The sequence below is a fragment of the Cloeon dipterum genome, chromosome 3 (genome assembly GCF_949628265.1).
Source record: "Cloeon dipterum chromosome 3, ieCloDipt1.1, whole genome shotgun sequence".
NCBI lineage: Eukaryota > Metazoa > Arthropoda > Insecta > Ephemeroptera > Baetidae > Cloeon > Cloeon dipterum.
In genome coordinates, this window is record NC_088788.1 from 9,202,656 (window position 1) to 9,229,982 (window position 27,327).

Here is a 27,327-nt window from a genome sequence, read left to right on the forward strand (position 1 = left end):
CTTTTTTAATCATCTCATTGCTTGAGCGCTCCTGGACCCGATATTCAGGGCCCGAGTGCGCCAGCCCACGGTGTCAAAATGAAAAACAATTAAAATTTTCTTTTCAGAGCATTTTAATATCAGCAGTATTTTTAATTGCAATTTAAATTTTTTATGTATTCTGCAAAGAAAATAAAAATCTGACTGTCGAAGAAATTTTTTACACTCCGATCCTCGCAACAGTACATTTTTTTAAATTCTCATTTTCTGCCTCAATTTATTTAATTTTCATTTACAGAATTCAGAATGGTCATCCTCAAAACGGAGGAAAAAAATTGGGTGAATCAGCCACAATCATATTCCTCCATTCCCGAGGAGCATACTCCCATGCTCCATGTTGGCAGGTAACAGACATAATCATTAAATTTCCTTACAAAGAGAGCCTCTTTTAATAGCTTCATAGGCAGTATAGATGATAATAATTTACATTATTCAATTGCAGCAGCCAGCAGAACTTTGGGTAGAAAGGATCGATCCAAAAATGATTGGGTTACGCCAAGAAAGAACCCTCGCAACACCGGAAGTCCTTCAAGCAGGTAAGGAAATAAATTTTAAAAAATACGTTACATGAAAAGAATAACAATTATTTAATAAATATGGCCGAATATACAATAAATTGTGAATCAACAGTGCTCAACAATCTAGTAATTGAATTTATTTCATAGGAATGAAAAAGAAAAATAATATTTCATTTGTAAAATTAGATTTATTAAAAACTTTAGGAATAGCAGTAAATTAGCTTTTTTGTATTAGACGTTAAAGATTATTACACGTGATAGAACGAGATTTGTACACTCCGATCCTCGCAACAGCACATTTTTTTAAATTCTCATTTTCTGCCTCAATTTTTAAAAATGTATTTTTCACAATTTTTTGAAGTCAAGGTTATAGAGAATTATTAAAATCAGGTGTAAAAGTTGCCTACAAGAAACTGGTTAAAAAAAAAGAAACGATTTTAACCACTACACTGCATTTTCTTTTAAATACGGGGTTTCCCTACTGTGCCAACTCAGCCTTTTTTGCTCTCTGATTGATAACAAAATTTGCTGTAAGTTGCAATGAATTGAAATTTGCTCTGAGAGCGTCTGAGAATGAGGTTTGAGTTCTTTTCTGGTTTGCACCTGTCCAGCATGCGTGATTTTGCATCACGGAACGAATGCCTAGCGTTTCAAAAAGTCCTCGGTGCGGAGGACCTTCAGTGGGCTGGGTCCCTGTGCGGCCTGGTGCGCCAATGTTATCCGTTCGCGGTGTTATTGGGACCCGGGTTTCAGCATTCGTGCTAGTGCAGTGCGCGCCCTTCCCGCTCCGAGAGGATAGGGATAAAAAGAGCAAAAATAATTTTAATTGTAGTTGTAATTATTCTTGTAAGGGGGAAAACACTACAACCCCTCTCTATATAGCTTGGTGGCTATCTCCCTACTACTCTATTGCCTATTGACGCCTGCACTCTCAAAGGTGCCTAATAAACACGCTCATTGTTTAAGTCTTTAGAACAGGAATATAACAAAAATATACTTCCATTTACAGAAATTCAAATCATGCATCTCAACAAGGAGTCAGTGGGAGCCAATCATCACAACCACTTCCAATGGAAGGGAAAGAAAAAGAGTCTTCACCATTTAAAAGGTAATATTAGATTCGTAACGAATTTTACATAATTATCCATTAAATTTTCTCCTCTAAATTACAAGTTGCCTTCAACTTATATAACATGGATTTCATCTAACCCTAAAATTCAACATTATATATTAGTTCTTACTTATTCAGACGTTGAGTATGACTATTGCCCAGAATGAGAAATTTTGCAATTATTTTGTAATTACAACCTAAATTAAAAAAAATAAATCATTCCACTGATCAGGAATTTTGCTTTTTCTAAGATCATTTGCATGTTCCAAAGTAAAATAACACCCAATCTTGTCTCCTCCAATCAATGAGCATCCACTATTTGAACGACATCAAAATATTCTCAGATTTTCTTCTTCTCCCCTCAACATAAGTATTCTTTGTTACAGGCCAAAAGCTTTAGCCCCTAAGAGGAAAAAATCTAGCAGCCAGCAACCAAAAAAATCTCGACATAGGTAACAAAATATTTATTTTAGAAAGTAACTAAAAAATATGAGCATTTTTAGCTTCACAGTTGTTGTAAAATTAAGAAATATGTATGTGCGAATTATGAGCAATCCCAGATTAAACGATAAAAGATTTTTAATATGATTACACACGGTCGATTCCAATTATGGAGCATTAAGACATCCGGCGGTGAGGTGCTCCCCGCTGGCTGGGAAATATTTTAAGTTGTTCAAATTTGGCAGCGCATGCTCGCCACCGGCACAAGTGCCGCTGCTCTTCAATATGCTTGTTTATATATTAATACAAGAATCACAACTCGTGTAGTAAAAAACATATGAAACTATGTGAAGAACGCTCAATTCTGACCAAGTATTTTATTTAACTTGCTACGATATTTTTTTGTACACTCACCACCATTTAATTTATTTCCAGCTACAATCGTTGTGATGACGATTCTCAAGACAAAGACGAATGTGGGCCGAACTGCCAAACTTCCACGCGTCCAATAATAATATCAATAAAAATGATCTATATGATACCGGGTAATATTAACTATTGAATAGGATATGCATGTATTTTTAGTCTTTTTGTTTGTTTATATTCATCCATTCCCATATCTTCGACGTCCCATGGTGAATAATATTAATTAGATTTTTTCGTGTTTTTTGAATTAAAATTTTTTGACATTTTTTCGATTCATTTTGTTTCTTCTCGACGGCTTTATTTACTAAAATATACTTCCATTTACAGAAAATCAAATCGTGCTACTCAACAAGGAGGAGTCCATGTGAGCCATAACCCTCACGACCACTTCCAATAGAAGGGAAAGATTTGGTGTCTTCACCATTTAAAAGGTAATATTAAATTCGTAACGAATTTTACTTGTATGTGATATGTTCACCTGCAAACTAAAAGTTGCCTTACACTTGTATAATGTGGATTTCATCTAATCCACAAATTCAACATTTTATTAGTTCTTAAAATAAAATCAGGACTGATTGTGAGAGTCAGGATTGGATTGATTTAGGAGCAAATCGACATTTTAAAGTGGATTCATCATTAATCACTCAATCAATTTGAAAAATTTATTTGTGATAAATTTTTCTGTATTCAAAACTTGTAAAAATGCTTAATTTCCAAATTTCGTTATTTTTGCAACTCCAAATTTCGGGTTCTTCCCGTCAGAATCGCAAGAACAAAGGTCAAGGTCACAAATCTGCGTGCAAAATGTTCAATTAAAAATATCGCAAAATACGCCCCCTCGGAATTTTTTTCTTGAAAACGTAAAAAATGTAGCCCTGAATGCGAAGACCCGATAGTCCACGAGAAATCGATGGAGACTCTCGCGAGATATTTAGAATTTATGGATTCATTTTTGGCGTCTGGCACCATAACTGAACATCATCTGGCGATTTTACTTCCATCATTTCCGGCGGAATTTGATCTGCAACCCCAAATGATATGCATATATGATTACCTATAGAAAAATAAACGAGCTTTCCAAGTAGTGTGCTTTAAAATTTTTTTTGGCCTCAAAATTTATAAAAATAAGTGACCGCGCACCGAGAAAACAGGAATTTTTCAAATATCGTTATTTTTGCAACTCCGAATCTCGGGTTCTAACCATCAGAATTACAAAAACTAACCACCATGGACTCGTTTCAACCTGCCCTGACGAGCTAAAAGGCTTTCAACTCTCCACCGATAAGACCTTTTTACTTTTTTCGAGGGGGTTGAAGTATTGCATCTTAGGGGTGGATGGTATAAGCACCCCTAAACCTTTCAGCTGGTTAGGGCAGCACAAGACGAGTCCAACGCTGGGAAGTTTTCGCAATTGTGATGGTTACCAAAAAACTTAATTAAAATTTAATTTCATGAAGTTTTAACTTGTTTTCGCCGCTCTTTCAAGAGACACATGATGCAATCAAATTGCCCACTAACATTTTGAGGGGGGGGTCGATAATAGGGTCTCGTGTGCTTCCATGCCCTGGTGAGCTTTTCGATGCTAGTCTGGCGTCTGGCCCTAGTAATGAAAATCAATATTCGGAAAATCTTTAAAAGTAAAACGCATAATCTGGTCCTTTTCTGGACGATTGCGAGCTTCCTCCAATCGAGGATCATTTTTTGTTCGCACTGAGGTTCCAATTTTTTTCACATCAAATGATTTAATTTAGATTGTCATAATTTTGCATGTTGTTTTATCTATTCCTGGCGGAGAACCTAAAAAAAGAGAGATTAGTAATAATTAGTCGAACGAGAGACTTAGTCCCAGCTAAAAAATGAAAAGAGTTTATTTAATGAAGAAAACTTTAGACACAAAAATGCAAACTACCTCCCGTGTTCCTCTATGCTGCAATGTCGGTCCTTCACGTAGGACATCAGGAGATTCACTAAATTTACTTCCAATCAATCCTACGTTTGATCATGACCCAAATTCAGGAGGGTCTTATTTTTTTGCTTATTTCTCAATTTCAGAACCAATGATGATAACAATGCATCAATGGAGGACGATATACAGGCTCTTAAAGATCTTCGCCTTTCAGACGGAAATTCGTCATATTCAGGGTTTGTACATACTTTTCAATGTTTAAAATTATTTAAGATTGTCTCTTTGGTTGGCAGAGAGCTTCTTTATTATTTATATGATGAATACATTCCTTACAGTTGATTGAATTATATAAAATTAAAGAAATTCGACAATAGCCTCCCTGCCTATCGTGATTTAAAAATTTATTAATTGAAATTATGCTTCTCAATCTGTGAAGTCCAAATTCCTAAACCACCATCATATTATCCAACTAGGGGGCCAGCTTGGGTGTCTTCACCTCATAAATGATTCAAATTATATCCTTAAAAGCGAGCGTGAAGTAAAAGAAAATTAACATTATTCAATTGTAATTGCAGCAACCAGCAGACCTTTGGTGGAAACGATGAATCCTTAAATGGCCGGGTCAATCAAACGACATTCGTCCGCAATATCAGCACTTCCTCAACCACGTAATGACATAAATTTTCTTTTAATATTGTTGTCTACTTGCCTCAATTTATCGTATTGATTTTTTTACTATTTGTAATTGTTTTTTTAAAACAATATATTATTATGTACATTTTTGTTTATCTTAGAAATATTTTTGTAAACAATTCATTCCAAGAACGTATATCATCATAGAAATTTTCAGAAAGAAAATATTCATTCATCAGATTATTTTTTTCTGTACAGACTGGCCTAATTTTGGTACCTTCATCTCCATTTATTTAATTTTCATTTACAGAATTCAGAATGGTCATCCTCAAAACGCAGCCAAAAAATTGGAGACGCAGCCACAATCACATTTATCCACTCCCGTGGAGCATGCTCCCAGGCTCCATGTTAGCGGGTAATGTTAAATTTTGAATAATTATATTCCTGTTCTTTTAATGTTTTTGTTATTCATCGATTCCCGTATCTTCAACGCTCTACGATGGATAATATCATTTTTTCATTTTTTTTTCTTTCAAATTAATAACATTTTGACACTTTTTTCACTAAATTTTGTTTCTTCTCGCTATCTTTATTTACTAAAATATACTTCCAGTTACAGAAATCCAAATCGCGTTACTCAACACCAATCTGCACCACCACTTTTCCAAAAGGAGGGCTTGCTTCGGTGTCTTCCCCTCATATATGGTAATATAATATCAAATTTTTAACGACGAAAAAGTTAAATTAACTCGAAAATTACCCCCACGGGGGCCGGGGTAGATCACACTTTCTACACACGACCTTAATTAGCTATAATCATTAAATTTCCTTACAAAGAGATCCTCCATTAATAGCTTCATGGGCAGTATAGATGATAATAATTTACATTATTCAATTGCAGCAGCCAGGTGGGTCCCTGTATTTAGAGCACTGTGCGGTTCCACCTCAACCGCAAAAATGAAACCGCAACCGCAAAATTATAACCGCATCTGCGGTTGTGGTGGGCGGTTTGCGGTTTTTTAGTACAAAAACCACAACCGCACAGCGCTATATGTATGTACGGCCTGGTGCGCCCATGTTATCCGTTCGCGGTGTTTTATTGGCACCCGCCGGGTTTCAGCATTCGTGCTAGTGCAGTGCCCTTCCCGGTCCGAGAGGACAGGGTTAAAAAAATTGTGTTTTCTTTTCGAAAAATGCTCGGATTTTGAAAAACCAAACATTCAATATTGATTGGAAATTAAAAAGTTGGCTTTTTAAGGTCGCGTGTGGAGACCTTTTATCTATCCCTGCCCCCGTGGGGGTGATTTTCGAGTAAATTAAACTGTTTGGTCAGAATTGACCAGGTATATAAACCCTTAGTGTTCAGCTTCCAACAGACAGCGCCACCGAATACTTTAACTCACTTCCGCTGCGATTTCAGACTCAATCCTTTAACTGTGCATTCTTCACCAAATTTTATGCTTTCTTTTTACGTGCTGAAAATCAAAATCGGTTAAGCAAACCATCGTAGAATCGTGAAAAACTATTTTTTTGAATGATATAATCTATTCAAACGATTAATTAAAATAATAATTTAATCCTATAAATTCCTTTAGCAGTTTTTAAAAAGAAAATATATTATACATTTCTTAATAAGCTCAAGACAACTGTTCAGCTAATGAGTGGATTGGTTGATTAGTAAAACACATTTTGTAATTTTGATTTGCCCCTAACACACCCACTCTTAGGTACTACATGAAAAGTATCATAAATTGAAATTTGGGTTGAACGCGTTTCTTTTAAATTTTAACCAGTTTCTTCCAGGCAATGTTTGCACCCCAGTTTGCAATAATTTTCTTAGAATAATCGTGATTTTTTAAATTGAAGCAGAAAATGACAATTTAAAAAACACTGTTGAGGAAATTTGCTATCAAGGTGGTAAAAATTTCCTCGACACTCAAATTTTTTCTTTTCCAGAATATGTATGAATCTTAAAATGCAAATAAAAATACTCTGAAAATAAAATTTTAATTGTTTTTCTTTTTGACACCATGGACGGGCGCACTCGGGCCCTAAACATTGGGTGCAGGCGTGCTCAAGCAATGAGATGATTTAAAATATCGGGTAAGAGCGGGTCCGGGTTGCGTCACTAGGGAACAATCCTGCCCGCGGGCAGCGAAAATTGGCACGATGAACTACGGGTTCCTCGTCATGGAACCTCTCATGACCATTTTGATTACTTTCCCTCCATCTCTTTAATAATTATGTTCCTTTTGAATTTATTTGTCTGGATATGACAATGTATGGGGCAAAATTGCCCTGCAGAACCATAATAAAGTACACTTTGAAACTAAATAATAACTGAAAGAAAAATCAGCTAAAATCGTTATATCTGATTTTGTACCAAAACAATTAAACCATCATTGATGTGCATGGTATTTTTTCAGCTTCCATGACGTGAAAAATTGAAGATAATTTGATTAGCGAGACATTTTTTTAAAAAAAAATAGAATCAAGATGAGAGCAATTGTGCATCTGTCGAATCATTCAAAATGTTTAGCAAACAGGTTATACCCTTTTTATGCTCTGACCGATACGTTGCTGTGGAATGCGACTGCTTTTATTGTTAGCAAGTGCTGTTTCGTTCTTCCATAGAGCCATTGAAAAAGTCTTCTTTGAAAAGGTAGATAGACTGCGCATGTTGCTATTTCATTTATTATATTGAATAAGATGCGTTTCGCTTCGTGTGTCAGAGCTGATCGTCACTTCTTTATTTTTCTTTTGTTGTATTTATAGAAAGTACACATAACGACACTTGTAAACATTTGCCGCACCTGCTACATACATAACAATTTCAATTCTTTATCCTGTTTATCCCACCAGCGCTGGAGAAAAATAGGTAAGCTGGAGAACTAAATTTCAAAGAACTTATTTTTCATGAAATGTGAAAAATAGAAAAAGAGGTATGCAGGATGACTGAAGGATCCCAAGGGAGGGGACAAATTTAAAGTTAAACGTTCGCTTCTAGCTGCCGCTTTTTCAGTATTGCTGCGAACCAAAATTTTTAAGAGGATATATGCGGGGGTTGCTTGACTCGTTTTCAGGGATGGGGTGGTTTCGACAAGGCCTAAACAAACATTACATTGGTCCTAAAGTCGAGAAATTAATAGAAGAGCTCGAAAATGAGTCGGTATTTAAAGTTAAAAATTCAAGGGGTGGATTTTTGAGGGTGTGCGTGTCCATAATTGGTCTCAATTTGTTTTGAATTTTTATGTTAGAATTTTGTGATTTGAGATGTGACAATATATTGTATTGATTTTAATTGATTTCTCGTGATTAGGACGAACTGGATGTAGTGGTCTGAGCCGCCCAATTTTTGTCGGCTGCTGGCTAAACCGGCTTAGCCGCCTAAATCTCGCGGCTGCGGCGGCTCGCCTAAAATAGGCGGCTGCTGGCTCACGGCGCAGCTTCAGTCTCTAAAATAAATGAGTAAACAGTGTGTATTGCTCCTTTTCCAGCATAGATGTAAGCGTTGACAAAAGACCTGCCGCACAAGGAGAGGAGGAGCATTGACCGCGTATAGAGTGCAGCCACCACATAATATAGTTTCATTTAATATTTAAGACAACTTTTGGGCTATAAAAAATGTGGTGATTTCAAAAAGAGCAGCATATTTAGTATGAGTGAAAAATATCTTTATTTCAAATTTTTAAATAGGCGAACACTCGACTTTGTGTTCATATTGGAAATAAATTAAACCAGGCTTCATCCTCGATGCTTCAAAAATTGTCGTATTCTCACACTTGATCTTTGGAGCTAGCCTCAACTACCCCATGAATAGGTGGGTGATATTATTTTGTTAAGAATAGTTTGGAATTATCGTGCCGCAATTTTGTAAGTTTTTAAGCCAGTTTTAAATCCTAATTGCGAAATTCTATTTCTGTAGCGGCAGTTTCTTGCTCTGTGGCCCGTCTTTCCGCATCCAAAGCGGCGCGGGCCGCCTCCGATGTTTTTCCCTTGCTGCCGCTTGCCGGCCGGCTGCTTTGTGTGCGCATAATTGTCTTGGGCCGGGGTCTGCTTTCTGTTTTGGTGTATATTCGATCACAAGCCGAATAAACTCGCGTAACTGAAAGGTGGGTTTCCATCTTTGGCCCCGGTAGGTGAGGAGGAGGAGGCGTATTTGATGGCGTTATTGGGCGCTATCGCGTCCGGAGCCGCTGCTCGCTGATCGTTGAGACAAGGCAGCCAGGAAGCTGATCGCTGTCAGGTTACGGTCCAGATCGGCCATCTCGTATCACATGTTATGTAACAATCACGCATGTAATGATAGCAGCAGTGCCTGGCACCTGGCAGTCCTCATAAATCCCGACCTTCGAAATCAGGATTCATTGCGAAAAAAAATGAAAGAAAGGAAAAAAATTCGCAAAGGGGCCCCAGAATTTTGTGCCACAATAATTTCTAAATTTTAATTCGCACATTGGTGTGGTGCAATATTTCCCGCGCATTCACTCCTTAAAACGTATAGCACAAACGCCACTGGCTCTTCCGTGTCTCCACCGATAATTATAAGTTCTTAAAATTACACATAGCAGAACTGTTCCTATTTTATTTAAAATAAAAAAATCAAGACAGTGTCAGAATTTGTTTTTTTTTAGAAGTAAATCGACATCTTAAAGTGGGTTCGTCATTTTTGATTCAAATCAATTTGCCCAATTTCGAAATAATTAAATAACCAATTTTAAAATTTAAAAATTTTGTTTCATGACATGTGCCAGGATTGCACGTGACACTCTAAGGCGCTTACTGCCCTTACGCAGGCCGCCCCTTGCCTACTACCTCTAAACCGAATTTCGTCCCTCATCTTCCCTGAAAAAGCATATTATTTGAAGAATGCACAGTAGCTAGATTGAGTCTGAAATCGCAGCGGAAGTGCCTTAAAAGCGAAAGTGTACGGTGGCGCCATCTGTTGGTGGCTTCGAAACGCAATTTTGCGACCGTCACCTCAGCCCAAAGGGCCTCAGCCGTGGTCTCGAGCTGTGTCTGTCGGCGCAGCAGAAGGTGCGGAAGATTGGCCAGCAGGACACCGCCTGCTGGTCTGCGGCCGCCAGTTCTGTCCTTTCGCATCAAAACGTAGTCTGTATATGGATCACCTCGTGGTCAAAGATATCAGGCGACAACCATGTCTCGATTTTTTATTGTTTTGATGCTGCTGGGAATTACTCGCTCGAGTTGGACGCAGCGCGGCTCGGGAACGCTCCAGAAGGAATCGCTCATCATTGGCAAAGAGCAGGGCCAGCAGATAAAATTTTCTTCTTTTTGTAATCATTAATCATTAACCCCTTTCTCGCTCATTTTTGTAAATTTGCTGACAAGGCACGTTCTGTGGAATTCCAGCAGGCGTTGCATCTGATAAATAAGGCATTCTTGCGGCCGGCTTTGTCGCAATAAAAGCATAAAGAGGGTAGCATCTCTGGCATTCAGCGCTGTTCCCTAGGGGTTTTTATGGAATCCTCGTCACTTCTATATAACCAGCTCTTTAGAAATTTCACCAGTGATTGGGCTTACGTCAATGGGAAAACTAATTTAGCTATTTTCCAATCAACTGGGCAGTATTCAGGGTCACCTCCGCACGCGACTTATTCTTTTTTAATCCCGTGACGTCATCTTATTAGGACGTACGGATGTAATAGAAATAAAATAATTGTGCCGTTTAGCTTTTGATAATGAGTTTAGCAGAAGTTTGACGAGAAGGCAAGGATTCGCACACAATAAAGATGTGCTTGCTTCACAGTCTTTATATCTCCTTTATTTGGACATGTTTTGGTCGGATGACTTCAATTTTGAAAATCTGGGCTCAAGAAAAAATTAGGGCCAGTGAATGAAAAATGCACATCTTTTTACTTCACACGACCAAGGATTCAATCATTTTTATTGATTAGTTTGGCTCAAGGGTTTAAAGGTAAAATGTGGCACATTGTAGCATTAAGCTGTGGTTAAGTTCTCGGCTGGGTCCCTGCATTCTGCAAACCGTGTAGCCCGAAGAGTCGATATGCCTATAGGAACAGCACGGAAAATAGGTTTTTTATTTGTTTTTTGAGCAGCTGGAATATTTTTGCAAAGGAAAATAAAACCGAAAAGAGGCTTTTGGTTTAATGTTACTCTCGATCTGGTTTCGAGGGATTGGCGGTCATTTGAAGTTAAATCATTAATTGTCCGCAGGAATAAATTGGATACTTGAAGAGCACCAAAATAACTCAATATTATCAAACGAAAATGAATATTAAAACCTACCAGTTTGGTCAGTCTGATGTCATTCTCCTATCTGGCCCGTGTATTAGTTCACCGGTTGGTCGGTGGGGGTGTGCGTGGGCGTGGAGGTGTAGGTGGGCGAGGTGGGCGAGGTGGCGATGACGGTTCTGGCCGTGGAAGGGGCCTGTGGAAATCTCAAGCTTAAAAATTATGTTTATTCCAATTCACCAGTTGCATAAACCCTAAGTGTCCGAAGCTGCGGACAGATGGCGCTACCGTAGACTTTCGCTTTTAAGGCACTTCCGCTGCGATTTCAGACTCAATCTAGCTACTATGTTTTCTTCAATCAATTTGCTGTTTTACATGCTGATAACCAAAACCGGTTCAGCCATTCGCCGCGGAAAAGCATATTTAAATAAGAATGCACAGCAGCTATATTGAGTCTGAAGTCGCAGCGGAAGTGCCTAAAAAGTGAAAGTCTACGGTGGCGCAATCTGTTTGCGGCTTCGAACACTTAGGGTTTATGCAACTGGTGAATTTGTGCGGAACAAAATGGATACTTTTCTGTCGGTAAAATTCCCAATTTCTATTTGACATGGAAATTAATTTAATATTTTTTGCTAATTCAGGAGCATCTTCAAATAAATAAAAAAAAATCCCAGAGTCCAGTCCCCATAGTGTTGCTTTAAATTCAATTCATTTATTTGACTTGAAATTGAATTGGAGGGGAAAAGGTAAATATCAAAATGCATGCTTACGTCGTATTACACACGTCAGGCATGTTGCTGGTGGCCTAAAAATAGAAAAAATAAACAAAATGAATCTCTGAACTCTCTGCTCATTGATGAATACGTATATTGTTAAATAATTTGTCTGTGGGGCTATGAAAATAAGAAGGGAAATGATGGACCATTTTAACTGTTCGATACACGGTTTTAGACTTTATTTAATTCCAATTAAAACGTTGCATTTTCCCGATGTTATCACTCGCAGAAAATTTTTCAATGTATCAAAATGCTGCTCTCAAATTTATAATGCAACTTTGAGTCTCACAGTGAGTACGAGAAGCGACCGATCGCTTTTGATACTCACTGTGATGACTAAATCGCTCGCTCGCTTTTCAGTCTCAATCTAAGAGCGAGCGCACATCTCTTTTATGTACTCACATATTGAATAGACTTTATTAAAAATGTCATTTTTTACAATCAGTAATGCTCGAAAAAAAGCACGAAAATGTAAAAAAGCTCACAATTTTAAATATAGAAATTGTTCTGGATCATTTATCCTTTACTGGGAGAGACGCAATAAAAAGTTCTTCCAAATTTTCACTCAAACAACTTAATTTTGTGCATGCCACGCATTTAAATAAATATTATGAATATTTTGTGGAAATGCATTTTTAGCGTTTTAAAGGAGATGCATTTAGATAAAATATCAGTTATATTCTTCTGGCTGCGAGAAATTTAAATTAAAACCACCCAACTATTTTCTTGACCGCCGAGAAGAGTTAATTCTAGAAAGGATATTGAACTGTGAAATGCAACATTTTACAATTAACTTGAATAGGTTGAATTGTACAGATTAAATTTGACATTCGTTATCAACAATAATTTATGATAAATGAATAAATGACGAACTAAAAGTTTTAACTTTAGATATTCACCCTGAGACTGGGTTCAAATAATTTGTGTTAAACACACGCACGCTGAAGGCGGCCTTCTTTACGGCTTTACTTAACTAAGCAGAAAGTGTGTGCAACAACTGGAAATTAATTTAAAAATTATTCAGTATATGCAATTAAATAGAAACGAATAAATATAAATGCTCTGCAAAAAATGAGGTCGATATATTTACCTGCAAAGCTTCCTGATCTTCGCTTTGGATAGAGTTGAGCGAGAGATGTTTCGTCGTGTGTGTGCTCGACCGGTACTGAGCACAAATTGAAAGTGCCCCTGCCCACGATACCTGCTGCAGCAAACAGAGTAGGATTAAGTTAGGGGTGCGCCACATAGCCGAGAGAGGGGGAAAAATTCCCGTCTGTAAAAATGGCAGTGTCCAGTAGGACATATACATTTTATTCAGCAGCAGTGCAGATTTAAAGATCGTCTTTGACAAATTTTCTAAGCACACCAAACGATTCTTGAAGTTCGAATTAGGTGAAATGGACCTTTTTTCCGACCAAAAAGTTGAACTTGACGTGCGTAGCACAAGAACCTTTTATCCCGCCAAAAAATGCGATCCTATATATGTGAGAAGAGCGCATGCGTCACAGCTGGTTTGAGCACTTGCAGAGCGACCGTGCCTGTACGAATGACTTCTTTGTCAGATCCAGCCAGCTCTGATGCATGCGCACTTCTTGCATTCATATTGTTTTGGCGGGAAAAAAGTTCGCGCTTACGTGTTGGTCAGAAAAAATATCTACTTTACCTAATTCGACCCTCAAGAATCGATTGGTGTGCTCAGAAACTTCGTCAAAGACGGTCTTTAAACTAAAAATTTATTGACTGTGAGGTTTCCAAGTGAACAATCACAGTCGATCGACTGTGAGGTTTCCTAGTGACCACGCACTAGGAAACCTAGGAAGCTGGCAACTCTGGTTGGAAATATTATTTAAAAATATAGGAAAAACGATAATTAAGATTATTACGATATTTAAACGTATTAGACAACAAAGGCAATCTTAATCAATTCAAAATAAAATTATAAAAATTTATTTAGGGATGTGCAAAAATAGTCGATTTAGCAGAGAAATAATCGATTATTACAGTCTGAAATTTAGAGGCGAATAATTGGTTTTATGATCGGTTTCTAGGCAAATAATCTATCAAATAATTGGTTTCATATATTATGTTCCTAAAGGCAAAAAAGTTAAAGTAGAACTTAACAGTCCCCTAAAGATTAAAAATATTTTTATTTAAAAAAACGCTATTATTCAAGAATACTCGGTGTATTTCAAATAACTGAAATGGCCCCCCCCCCATTTCAGTCAGGCAGTTTTCCTATTTTTTCAAAATCAGACAATAATCGCTTTTTAAAGTGGAATGATACTGGGCAACAATTAAAAATGATTTAAATTGTTGGATGCCTTAAACAATTGATCGATAAACAATTTGTTCAACAATTTGCAATAATAAAAAAGGACCTTCCTATATACAGTAAAAATTCAAATTTTGCCGATTTCTCCAAAATTTACATTGCTTGAACATATTTTCTTGGCATATTCCAATTCCTCTCGTCGAGATCTGTCCAACGGTGTATGCCACTAATTGGGGAAACTCTTGGTTTTGAAATTAAATCGGATTTCAAGTAAGGATACAGCCCTTTCCATTTGAAAAGCACCGTAACTTTCAAGCCAATTTTATCAAAAAATTACATTGCTCCTTAGGTCAATTTAGGCTTTAACTGAATCCTAAGGGATGAGTTTATGCATTGGCAACACGCATTTTCCAGGCTTTTCCAGTATCATTCCTCTTTAAATGGGTGATAATAAAAAAATAGTCGGTTTGGATGAAATAATCGAAAAAAATCGATTTTGAAAATCGGTCAAAATGCTTAACAATTGATGATTCGTACTCATTTGATAGTCTGATAAACGCAAAAAAATAATCGATTATCGGGTTTGAGAACAACCCTAGTTATGTTCCGCCCGGCGAATCGGAACACTCGCCGCCAATTTTTAGTGCAGTAAGAAACAAGCACTAATTAAAATTCTTCTATCTAGCATAGTTTTCGAATAACAGAGCTGCAAAGATTTTTCAAGTGTCCACGGCGCTTAAAAAGTCACTGCCGGCTAAAGCATACGCATTACCGAGCAGTTCACGAGACATAATTCTAATTGTTACAATAAGAGGATTCAGTTTATCCTACACCGGTAATAAAATTTTGCATCCAAATCTTAAACTGATAAAAGCGTAGCAGTTTTTCCTAAAAATTATAACTTAAACAAAATCCCTGTCAGGATAAGAGCTGCATTAATTAATAAGTTTTCGTTTAATTTAACATGGATTTCGGAAGGGTTAGCAATACCGACTGTTGATTATTGTTTTTGAGAAAAATGATGACCGGATAACGAAAAGAGTTCAAATGTTCGAATCATCCATTTTTAAGCTTTAAAAAACTCGGTCAACACCTTGATGCATTGTATGTGGTCGCGAAGGTTTCAGGCCGCACACAACCGCTTTCTAAAATTCCACACCCCTTCGTTTTTGTACATTAGAAGAAAAATAATCACAGAAAAAATCAATGCATATTTTGATATGTTTGTTTGACGAGAGAGATTTTAGCAGAGCATAACATTAAAAAGAAATGCGCCACCTCGATCCGAAAAAAAGGTGAGAGATATCAATTTCAGGCAAATCTAAAAAAGTAGCATTTATAGGCTGGTCCTTTTCTGGACGATTGTGAACTTCCTCTAATGAGGATCTTTGTTTGAACGGAGGTCTTAACTTTTTTACGCATCAAATTTTTTACATTGGATTTTTTAACTGCTCATATTTTTTAACGAGTTGCGGAGAGGAAAAAATTTTGAAAAATGAATTATATAAAATCCAACACGATACAGTCCCAATCTGTTGGGAAACGTTTTGGCCTATTAATTACTGACCTGAGAGGTTCCATGACGAGGCACCCGTAGTTCATCGTGCAAAATTTTCGCTGCCCGGGCAGGATTGTTCCCTAGTGACGCAACCCGGACCCACTTTTACCCGCTTTTTTTAATCATCTCATTGCTTGAGCGCTCCTGGACCCGATATTCAGGGCCCGAGTGCGCCAGCCCACGGGGCCAAAATGAAACACAATTAAAATTTTCTTTTCAGAGCATTTTAATATCAGCAGTATTTTTTTGCATTTTAAAATTAATATGTATTCTGCAAAGAAAATAAAAATCTGACTGTCGAAGAAATTTTTTACACTCCGATCCTCGCAACAGTACATTTTTAAATCCTCATTTTCTGCCTCAATTTTTAAAAATTTATTTTTCACAATTTTTTGAACTCGAGGTTATAGAAAATCATTAAAATCAGGTGCAAAAGTTGCCTACAAGAAACTGGTTTAAAAAAAGAAACGTTTTTAACCAATACACTGCATTTTCTTTTAAATACGAGGTTCCCCCACGGTGCCAACTCAGCCCTTTTTGCTCTCTGATTGATAAAAAAAATTTGCAGTAAGTTGCAATGCATTGAAATTTGCTCTGAGAGCGTCTGAGAATGAGGTTTGAGTTCTTTTCTGGTTTGCTCCTTTCCAGCATGCGAGATTTGGCTTCACGGGGCGAATGTCTAGCGTTTAAAAAATAGTCCTCGGTGCGGAGGCAAGTAGTGGCCCTTTAGTGGGCTGGTTCCCTGTGCGGCCTGGTGCGCCCATGTTATCCGTTCGCGGTGTTATTGGCACCCGGGTTTCAGCATTCGTACCAGTGCAGTGCGCGCCCTTCCCGATCCTCGGATAGAGATAAAAAAATGAGCTCCTTATTTCATTGCTTTAGTATAGGCTTTGATTTGCATTATTCTGCTCGCTTCAATAGTACTCATGTTGCATTTTTTTACTTTTTTGGCCCACTTTTAAACTTTAATTTGCTGTGTTGCGTACGTCAAGTTTGGCGGCGCTTGCTCGCCACCGGCAGAAGTGCTCTCGGGGATCGTGCCGCTGCTCTTCAACGTGCTTGTTTATATTAATATTAGAATCGCAACTCAGTAATAAACATGAAACTATACTAAGAACGCTCATTTCTGACCAAATATTTTAATTAACTTGCCTTGTTGAGATGAGTTGAACGGTTTTTTTATTTTTGTTCTAGGACCACCCTGAGCGCAAAGTTGAGATTCACTCAAAATTCCCCGATTTTGACTTTTAAACGCTCGCAAAACCCGCAAAAATTAGAAAGTCGGAGTTTTCTCGACTGTTTTACTTGTCGGTCATTTAGGGCAAAGTTTGCCCAAAAAAAAACTTTCGTCATAATCTATCGACCACTGGACAAAATTTGTTGCTTTGAGAGCTCTATATTGAATAAAATGCGTTTCGCTTTATGCGTCAGAGCTGATCGTCAATCCTTCTTTTTCTTTTGTCGCACTTAATAGAAAATAAACGAGAACCTGCAAGAGGTAGCTGTGCCACCTGCCAATGGAGAGGAATGCGGAAGCGAGAGAATCTCTGCAGAGTTCAAAGAATTCCTTTTAAAGAAATGTAATCAACCTAACAATGTGGAAATGCGCAGGAAGGGTAAAGCATTAGGGTTAAGTCCCAAGGGAGGCTCTTTTACAGAGAAATGACTTGGGATGTGCAAAACCGATTATCGATTCATTTTTCTTTTTCCTCTATGATGTCGGCACTGTCAAATGAGTACGAATCATCAATTTTTAAGCATTTTGACAGATTCTAGAAATCGATTATTAGGGATGTGCAAAAACGATTATCGAATCATTTTTCTTTTTCCTCTATGATGTCGGCACTGTCAAATGAGTACGAATCATCAATTTTTAAGCATTTTGACAGATTTTAGAAATCGATTATTTTCGATTATTTCATCCCAACCGACTATTTTTCGATTATTTCCCATAAAAAAGCGATTATTGTCTGATTTCTTAAAAAGGGGTTGTTTTCCACTATATTTTGTCGAAAACCACGCAATCCGCGAACGTGCAACAGTGTTTTAAGCATCAGAGAGGTTGCCAAAGCCAATTTTTTAAAGGAATCTTAAAAAACAGATAATTTTTAAACAATGAATCATTTAAATATGCAGTAGTTATTGCTTCTATAGCTCTCAAATTTTAAAATTGATGGGTTTTTTTATCTTTTAACAGTAATGTACGTGAGCAATGATTGATTTGCAATGTAATCAGTATGTAATGTGATGAATATCTCAATTTCAGAGCACCAAATGTAGCGAAACACGGACACTCACTTGCGACACAAATATATAACGAAATGTTTACACTATGTTTCTTCTATTTATTGTTATTATAATATTTTGTCGGACAGAAATGGAGAAGCTTCGATTTTTGTACCGCTGTGTAATACCATCAATAAAAGAAATAAAAAAAATTAAATTAAAATTAAATAATTTGTAAGGATTGCATGAGGTAACCAGTTGCAGAAAGTTGTTGTTACTTAAAGTATAGCTCTACAGCAAGAACAAATTATTTTTAAATTTACCCGAAATTTTAGAAAAGCTTAAATTTTCCAAATTTGCGAGAGAATCGGCTATTAAGCTTGAATTTTAGTCATTTTGCCAGTCTAATAAATATCTTGATTTGAAATCATAATTCATTTCACCAGAAGAGAAATTTAGATCATAAATCACATACCAATAATTGGACAGATCGTGACGAAAGGGATCAAAATCAAGCGAAAAACTCTGACAAACTTTATAATTTGTCAAGCAGTTAGGCAATATCTAAACTTTAATTGAATGATAGACCTCATTTCATTATTGCTCATTCTAGAAGTTGCTTAATTCCAAAAACAATGAACAAAATGAACAACTTGCTAAAGCCAACAATAAATGCAAAAATATTTTTAATCTTCAGCGGACTGTTAATTATTGTAAGTTCCATGTACTTCAACTTTTTCAGTCAAACAATTATTTTAAGTATTTTGACCTATCACTGCGACTTTAATTAAATTTTAACTGTCTAAAAATACTTGAACTCGATCAAAACATTTTCCACAAGAGCTAATATTGATTAAAAGTTTTAAATTGTTTTCGGCAAAATGTTACACATTTTAATATCCTAAACGAACTTCTTTTGCTTTTCCAATAAAAAAATGTATCATAGAAAAATATATAATTTATCGCCTAAACAGGAACAGGAAACCACATATGAAACCGATTATTTGATAGATTATTTGACTTGACACGGATTATTTGCCTCTGAATTTCCGCCTATAATAATCGATTATTTCTTTGCCAAATCGACTATTTTTGCACATCCCTAGAAATGACAGTGAATTTCCCCGCAAAATCCTTTAACACGCATACAGATTGGGTCCTAAAAATCATGTACAGTCAAAAAATACAAAGGCAGCACTGTAAATTTTCGAGAAAATCGGCCTCAAACTTAGCATTGTTTTAAATGGAGAATTTTCAACGGAATTGTGTAGTCACGATTTTCTCTGAAATTACGCATTCCCCCCCCCCCCCCAAAAAAAAGACTGGCTTTCCGATAGATCTCGATGAGAGGATTCCAAATCATGTGAGAAAACATAGTGTAGCACTGAAAATTTCGGAGAAAATTGGCAGAAACAATCTGATTGGTCAGCGCCCAGCGCTGCTGGCCAACAGAGGGGGGCGTTTCACGCTGTCGCTTCTGGTTGCATTACAGAAGGTGGCCTGCGCGCAAATCAATTATCATTTTAATTCCGTTTTTATTATCAGAAAAATTTGAAATTTTCGCACATGGTAACCAATGAATCTGTCCTTGAAAATAATTAAAAAAATTATTTGTATCATACGCAGTCTCTGATAGCCATAAGGGTCCGAGTTTGCCTCTAAAAATCATTGAAATTATTAAAATGAAAAAATATTTTTTCTGAGATGATTCTTGAATAAATTAACTTAATTTTGGGTATTTTGATTTTTTCCCAAAAAATTTTTTAGTGGGTAGGTGAGGAGGAGGCGGCGTCTTTGATGGCGTTATTGGGCGCTATCGCTTCTGGAGCCGCGGCTCGATGAGCATTGAGGCCAGGCAGCCGATCGCTATCAGGCTACGGTCCAGATCGGCCATCTCGTATCACATGATATGTAACAATCACGCATGTAAGGATAGTAGCAGTGCCTGGCACCTGGCAGTCCTCATAAATCCCGACCTTCGAAATCAGGATTCATTGCGAAAAAAAATGAAAGAAAGGAAAAAAATTCGCAAAGGGGCCCCAAAATTTTGTGCCACAATAATTTCTAAATTTTAATTGGCACATTGGTGTAGTGCTATATTTCCCGCGCATTCACTCCTTAAAACGTATAGCACAAACGCCACTGGGTCTTCCGTGTGTCTCCACCGATTAATATAAGTTCTTAAAATTACGCAGAACTGTTCCTTTGTTATTTCAAAATAAAATCAGGACAGAGTCAGAATTTGTTTGTTTTTGAAGTAAATCGATATCTTAAATTGGGTTCGTCATTTGTGATTCAAATCAATTTGCCCAATTTCGAAATAATTAAATAACCCATTTAAAAATTGTGTTTCATGACATGTGCCAGGATTGCACGTTGCACTCTAAGGCGCTTACCGCCCTTACGCAGGCCGCCCCTTGCCTACTACCCCTTAGCCGAATTTTGTCCCTCATCTTCCCTAAAATTTAATCCAGCCAAAAAAAATTCAACAGCTCTAAAATTTTTTTCCACACATTAATATTTAAGTTTAATTATGTATGTGAATTTTGTTCTTTGTATAAATAAACGAACTTGTTTTCCATAAGCGAAGTATTTCATGAATGAAATATTTTCTGCCCCTCGCTGGGTGGCCAGGCAACGAAAAGTAGGCAAGCAAAATATGGGTTTTCTCACTGTCATTCTCTCTACAAAAGGTCTTTCGTGCGTGATAGACAGAAATGACAGACAAAGAAAGAAAAAAGGGTAAAAATCCGACGCTTAGGGGCTACCACAGCTACCAATATATCACCCTGCAACACAGATGTAGTTAATCCCAAGGGATGTGCAAAACCGATTATCGATTCATTTTTCTTTTTCCTCTATGATGTCGGCACTGTCAAATGAGTACGAATCATCAATTTTTAAGAATTTTGACAGATTTTAGAAATCGATTACTTTCGATTATTTCATCCCAACCGACTATTTTTCGATTATTTCCCATAAAAAAGCGATTATTGTCTGATTTCTTAAAAATGGGTTATTTTCCACTATATTTTGTCGAAAACCACGCAATCCGCGAACGTGCAAAAGTGTTTTAAGCATCAGAGAGGGGTTTTTCAGATATGGGTTTTTCTCACTGTCATTCTCTCTACAAAAGGTATTTCGTGCGTGATAGACAGCAATAACAGATAAAGAAAGAAAAGGGTAAAAATCCGACGTTTAGGGGATGTATACACAGCTTCCAATATATCACCCTGCAACACAGAACTAGCTAATCCCTAATCCCAAAGTGGTCGTCGATCAAATTTAATTTCTGACATCCTCATACCGATTTAACGCGAGTACGCTACTGAGTCGAAAAGCTTTTGTTATTGCAACAAGTCTTTTTCCCCAGCTTTACCTGGAATCAATGTAAGGGATTTTAACTAAATTTTCTTCTCAAAATTTATATTTTTGCACTTTTAATCCCTGTTCATTTGTTCAAGGACCGGGAACGTAAGGAAAAAATGCGTATTGTTTGTGTCTATCTATTTTGGTTGGGAATGTTAGACGGTTTGTTCCTGGCGCACGTACATATAGCTCAACAAACAAACTTAATAATTTAATTCCCTAGTTGCAAGAAAAGACCACGCAACAATAAATTCGAATAGTGAAAATTTAAATGTTAGTTAATCGATACGCAATTTCAGCAAATTCGGAAAATTCACAGCCACCAGGACGGTTTCCTGAATTTTCCCCTCGCGCCAATTTACTGTGCATGAGAGGACGATGCAATTCTCTCAAGACCCTCATTCCAGTAGTGGGGCGGGCAGAGAGGGACGATCGTGAAGATAGAAACTCCAGTTAGCAGGGTTCGCCAATTTTGCAATGCGCAAAAATGCACCACTGGTTTTTTGCGCAAAAAACCGGCTGGAAAAACCCACCAGTCTTGGGTTTTTCCGCACTTTTCCGAATTTAACCCGAAAATAGTCAATTTTCGCTTGAAAAGAGTCTGAAATTTCAGAAAACGATGCAGAGAGTTAAAATTTTTAGTCTATTGGAGGAACCAGTGGCTCTAATACTGATTTTGGTGATTTTGAAAAATCCCTATTTTTGGTCATCCATCATGAAAATTTTTTATTTTCCATAAGAATGCATGTGTTTCGGAAAAATGCGCAAAATTGCAGAAAAACCCGCAAAAAAACAGTTTTTTGCAATGCAGTGGGTTTTTCCGGAAAAATGCGGGTTTTTGCGAACCCTGCCAGTTAGCCGCTCGCGGGAAGATAGCCGCTTTTTCAGCAATGCTGCCAACCTAAAATGCCTAACTCAAAAAGGGGGTCGTACGAATCAATTTAAAGTGGAATGATAGTGGGCAACAATTGAAAATTATTTGTATTGTTGGATGCCATAAACAATTGATCGATAAACAATTTGTTCAACAATTTGCAATAATAAAAAAATGACCTTCCTACAATAAAAATTTAAATTTTGCCAATTTTCTCCAAAATTTTGAGTGCTCGAACATATTTTCTTGGCATATTCCGATTCCTCTTGTCGAGATCTATCCAACGGTGTATGCCACTTATTGGGGAAACTCTTGATTTTGAAATAAAATTGGATTTCAAGTAAGGAGACAGCCATTACCATTTGAAAAGCACGCTAACTTTCCGGCCAATTTTCTCAAAAAATTACAGCGCTTCCTTGGTCAATTTAGGCTTTAACTGAATCCTAAGGATAAGGAACGAGTTTATGCATTGGCAACAAGCATTTTCCAGGCTTTTCCAGTATTATTCCTCTTTAAGGGCTAAAAATTCGAGGGGTTAGAAATTTTAGGTTGGCAGCATTGCTGAAAAAGCGGCTATCTTCTCGCGAGCGGCTAACGCGAGTGGCCAACTTCACTTTCGTCAGAGAGGGCGTGCCGTATCCTTCTCTTGGTTGGCTGCAAATCAAAACAAACAACAAACACGATTGAAAGCTATAGAACCGAGAGTTGAACTTTGAACTTGAACTCTGCTGCTCTAAAAGCTTGCAGTTTCTCATCTATTGACGTACTTATTTTCAAAATATCTTAAGTTTCTTCAGTGAAATTTCTCATCAGAATGTCCGGCCTGAAGTTGTCTGGATGGCTGGTCGGAGTTGTCTCCAGTTTGGCCTTCTCCATCTCCAGCGTCGCTGCTAATTCCCCAAAAAGGTTAGAAGATGAAAGAATGATTTGGATTGTTACGTAACACATCGTTTCCTACTATTGAATTTAGCTCTGAAAAAATGCTCTTCGACTTCACCACCTTGGAATCGGTGTCCGACTGGACGGAGATGTCCGACGTGGTGCGCACCGTCGGCATGTCCAAGGCCACCCTGACCCTGCAGAAGACCCAGGTATAAAAATTCAATTTCATTTCAAGCCTTAACTATAGCTGAGGTATGATTTCAGGTCTTCCAGCGAGCAGTCTTCTTCTCCTTGCTCAACCCGCAGCCTAATGGAGCCGGATTCGCTGGCGTTCGGAAGGCTGTCCAGCTCGACCTGACCGGCCACACCGCCATCAAGGTCAGGGCCAGAGTGCAGGGCCCCAACCTCCACTACAAGATGGTTCTCCGGCACAAAGGCGAACAATATGAGCCTTTCCCCACTTACGAAAACTTCTTCACGGTTAATTTTAATAGATCAAAAAGTAAACCAACCTCATAATTTATATTTCTTTAGGCAAAGCCGAACGAGTTTGAGGAAATCAATCTGCCTCTCAGTGAGTTCAAGGCCTACTACAGAGGCAAGCCGATGCCAGACGCAGAGCCCCTGGACCTAGCGCAGGTGTCCAGTGTCGGCCTGCAGGTGTACGGCGGAGTTTATTCCGAGCAGAAGCAGGCAGGGCCTGGCTCCATGGAAATCGACTGGATTAAAGCTGTTTAAATTTTACTAGAGGAAATAATATAGTTATCAGTTATATTTTCTTTGTTGTTACTTTTCATAATAGATTAATTTTTTTATTGTTCGTGAATTAAAAATGCATCAAATAGACACCTATCGATTATTTTTCCATGCATTAAACACGATTTTCTTAACCATTGCTGCTAAAAGTATTTTTAAATTTGTAAAAATGTCATGTAGGAGGGCAAATATTACGCGATTCTTTTATAAGGATTTCAATGATAGAAAAAATACATAAATTGCAACAAATACCCATCACCATTTAATTTAATCACAGCCGGTGCTCGAATAATTTTCCACATTAGTTTGCAAGAACGTAATCGACAAGAGCCTTGATGCCGGGCCAGACCTCGTCCACAACGGGCTGGATGAGGGAAGCAGGAGGGTCGAAACCCGCAGATCCGCCACCACTCAACTCGTAGGTGTACGCGTACTGAACGGCGCCTCTACCATAAGCAAAATCGTCGCTGGCGCCGTACGTAAAGTCTGGAAATGAATTTATTTTGAAAAACTATACAGTTTCTCAAGTGCTTCTTACAAAGGCCAGCGGCAGAGTTTTCAACGGTGTACGTGGTGCCGGCTACGGCGGCGATGGCGTCGGCAGATGCGGTTCCAGCAGCAATCTTGTTTAAAAAAAGAGAATTTAAATCTATGAAATAGATGAGATAGAGAATATTTTACCAGTTGGTCAACGTTAGGAACGGGTTCGACGGTGTGGCCGTAAGGATAGAGGATTTGCTGGAATATAATAAAAAATTAAAAATGATATTAAATTAAAAAAAGGAGTCAAACCTCTCCATAGCTGTGGATTGCGACGTAGAGCACTAGACTGTCGGCATTATCCAAGATAAAGTTTCCAATAGCAGCTACCTCAGGTGCAGAGAAGGCGTTGGTTCCTGGATAAACTTCGGAGCAGTAGTCAGTGGGATTGCCAGCTGAAAATCGAGTTTAATCATCTCAGGCCTTGTTAATATAATTTTGTTGACAAATAAATCGACCGAAATGCTGAAACAAGTGGTACTGATTTCCACGTAAAACAATTGGTGGGTGAAAAATTTACAGATTAGGCACAGACAAAAAAAAGAGACCAACAAATTTGTCATTAGTGCTATAGATCAAACATAACATTTGACGGTCTTCACAAAATTACTTAATACTAAAATTTAATAGTGTTAATAAAGGAGCAGCAACCAATTTTAAGCTATTATAATGAAAAAATAAATATTAACCATCCCAAAGGAAGTCAAAGTTCCTGTTTGGATCGATGCCAGGGCAGTTGGGGTCTGGATTTGGGCTGCGGGTTTTTCTCCAGAACCGATCCTATTTATCACAAAAATATTGACAATCATAAACATTAATCAAAATTTATAATTTAATCTTTTTCTCACGGTGTTAATGGTATAATTGTATCCATCAGGGTTGGCAAGCGGTGCGATGTACCAGTCAGCCATGTCCCTGAGGGCAGGGTCGGCGATGACCTCGTCGATGATCCTCAGGCAGACGGGAGGTGTGATCCACTCGCGGGCGTGCATGGCGCAATCGAACCACAAAGCTTTCTGGCCGGCGTTTCCGTTCGATAGTTTTAGGACCTTCACCTTGCGCCCCTCAGGGGTGTTGGTTAAAACCAGCTCCGTCGCTATGTCAGGGTAGGTGAGGGCTAGTTGGGCGATGTGCATTTGGATTTCGCTGCAGCCCATGTAACGGTCGTAGACAGCCACGCGAGGATTGGCTTCTTCCGTGGCTTTGCGCTCTCCATGCTCCCTTTCGACTTCACTAAAATGCGAATTAAATATTTAAATAATTATATTTCGCTTCAAAATTTCATTTTACGGAGATCATAAACCAATCAATGGCATTTTCAGAAGGTATAATATTTAAATTCAAAATTTTTTTAAAAACGATCGAGTTTTTAAAAAAACGAAAATTAAATATGTGGAAAAGTTGTAAAAAAATTAATCTAGCTAAAATAAAGATATTTTAAATGTATTTTTGTTGCGTCTATTTACTGTGCAATTACCGCTATTAGATCATTAGTAAATTTAAAGGCTAAAACTTACGGTCCTAGGTCAGGAATCAAGACTTCGTGCGAAATACGCATCCTGTTGAAGGCAGCAACCACTAATGGCGCCTGTTCAGGGGACACCATCACGGTGGCAGGCCTTCCGACGCCAGGGGTTCCCCAGAAGTCAAAGTGTTTGCTCAGCCTGTTGATATACGGCATGGAGGCTGAGGTCAGGGGAGCCGTCTTCAGCACTTGGTACCTGAGAAGGGAGATTATATTACGTTTACAACAGTTTATTCCAAGTGAAATACCCTGAATAACTCTTGTAGGCCAGGGTAGAGCCTAACACCATCAGAAGGATGATTGAACTTAGTTTGCTCATGTTGTCGGATTTAAATTCTGACTTCAGAGGGCTCCAAAAAGTGGTTCTTATATACCTCTCCTCTCATCCCCGCTCCTGAGATTTTAGATTTTCGCGAGACTAGCGAAAAATATCGAGATTACAGTAGCCCACTTAATTTAAACGATTAAATGAAAGTACGTAGCTTTCCCGACACGAAACTTTTATAGGGTAAAATTAGGTTTAATTTGCTTAAGCACAAATATTTAATTTTTCTTTGCAAAGCATTTAAAATTTTTCTAACACAGTTTACATCTCAAAAGATAATAAAAGTTAATTAGGGGTGAAATTAATATTAAGAAACGCTTAAAATTCCTTTGGTGGCCAATGTGCTGCTCTTTTTACAGTTCATAAACCATGGAAAGCAATCAAGCTCAGTTAAAATTTCAATAATGAAAATTCAAAGTTATTTATTAAAGGAGCAAAAATTATTTTTACTGTTTTTTTCCTTGCAATTTACAATATTTGTTGTACAATCTGTCTTATAAATATTGTATTATTTAATATTTTTTTAAGTTGCAAATAGTGAAAATTATTTTGCTATTTTTAAATATGGCGGAACAAACTTTTTGTATGTTAATTTTTTTTAACCTCATCTCAATTTTGATGTATTGTGGAATAAAAATGTTTTTACTCCTATCAAACCCATAGAGGATTTTTACTAATATGAAAATTAAAAAATACGTACTAAAATATGAAAAAAGCTCTTTGTATGTAACAAAGACGTGTGCTGCCTTGTCATTATTTTTTAAATCGTGATTGTGAGTTCAGATTCATTTTAAATTTTAATTTTTAACAAAACTTTTCAACTTTTCTCTTTATAAAAATCGATAAAATCAAGTATCGTCAAACAAACAAAAAATCCCACAACCATTAAAGATAATCAAGGCTTTGGTGTCGTGTGCAGCAAGTACGGACATTT

The 27,327-nt window shown here is 37.5% G+C and overlaps 2 protein-coding genes across 2 annotated transcripts; one reads left to right on the forward strand and one right to left on the reverse strand.

Moving 5' to 3' along the window:
* The first annotated feature begins 23,034 nt into the window (after nucleotides 1–23,034).
* Nucleotides 23,035–24,093, forward strand: LOC135940344 (uncharacterized). The gene is made up of 4 exons (XM_065485192.1): nucleotides 23,035–23,271; nucleotides 23,336–23,456; nucleotides 23,512–23,727; nucleotides 23,782–24,093. The coding sequence occupies exons 1-4, from the start codon at nucleotides 23,180–23,182 to the stop codon at nucleotides 23,983–23,985; spliced, it is 633 nt and encodes a 210-aa protein (XP_065341264.1). The 5' UTR covers nucleotides 23,035–23,179; the 3' UTR covers nucleotides 23,986–24,093.
* Nucleotides 24,094–24,242: 149 nt separating this feature from the next.
* LOC135940342 (carboxypeptidase B-like) lies at nucleotides 24,243–26,423 on the reverse strand. The gene is made up of 8 exons (XM_065485190.1): nucleotides 26,317–26,423; nucleotides 26,061–26,264; nucleotides 25,392–25,776; nucleotides 25,233–25,323; nucleotides 24,796–24,938; nucleotides 24,685–24,741; nucleotides 24,542–24,626; nucleotides 24,243–24,489 (listed from the first exon to the last, which is right to left on the reverse strand). The coding sequence occupies exons 1-8, from the start codon at nucleotides 26,385–26,387 to the stop codon at nucleotides 24,305–24,307; spliced, it is 1,221 nt and encodes a 406-aa protein (XP_065341262.1). The 5' UTR covers nucleotides 26,388–26,423; the 3' UTR covers nucleotides 24,243–24,304.
* Nucleotides 26,424–27,327: the final 904 nt, after the last annotated feature.

Bases quoted from the DNA above. Each gene is read 5' to 3' on its own strand.
- LOC135940344 (XM_065485192.1), top strand. From the start codon at position 23,180: ATGTCCGGCCTGAAGTTGTCTGGATGGCTGGTCGGAGTTGTCTCCAGT. The intron at 23,272-23,335 runs GTTAGAAGATGA...TATTGAATTTAG, and splicing joins GCTGCTAATTCCCCAAAAAG to CTCTGAAAAAATGCTCTTCG. The intron at 23,457-23,511 runs GTATAAAAATTC...GTATGATTTCAG, and splicing joins TGACCCTGCAGAAGACCCAG to GTCTTCCAGCGAGCAGTCTT.
- LOC135940342 (XM_065485190.1), bottom strand. From the start codon at position 26,387: ATGAGCAAACTAAGTTCAATCATCCTTCTGATGGTGTTAGGCTCTACC. The intron at 25,777-26,060 runs GTAAGTTTTAGC...TTCGCATTTTAG, and splicing joins TTGATTCCTGACCTAGGACC to TGAAGTCGAAAGGGAGCATG. The intron at 24,490-24,541 runs GTAAGAAGCACT...ATTCATTTCCAG, and splicing joins AAACTCTGCCGCTGGCCTTT to ACTTTACGTACGGCGCCAGC.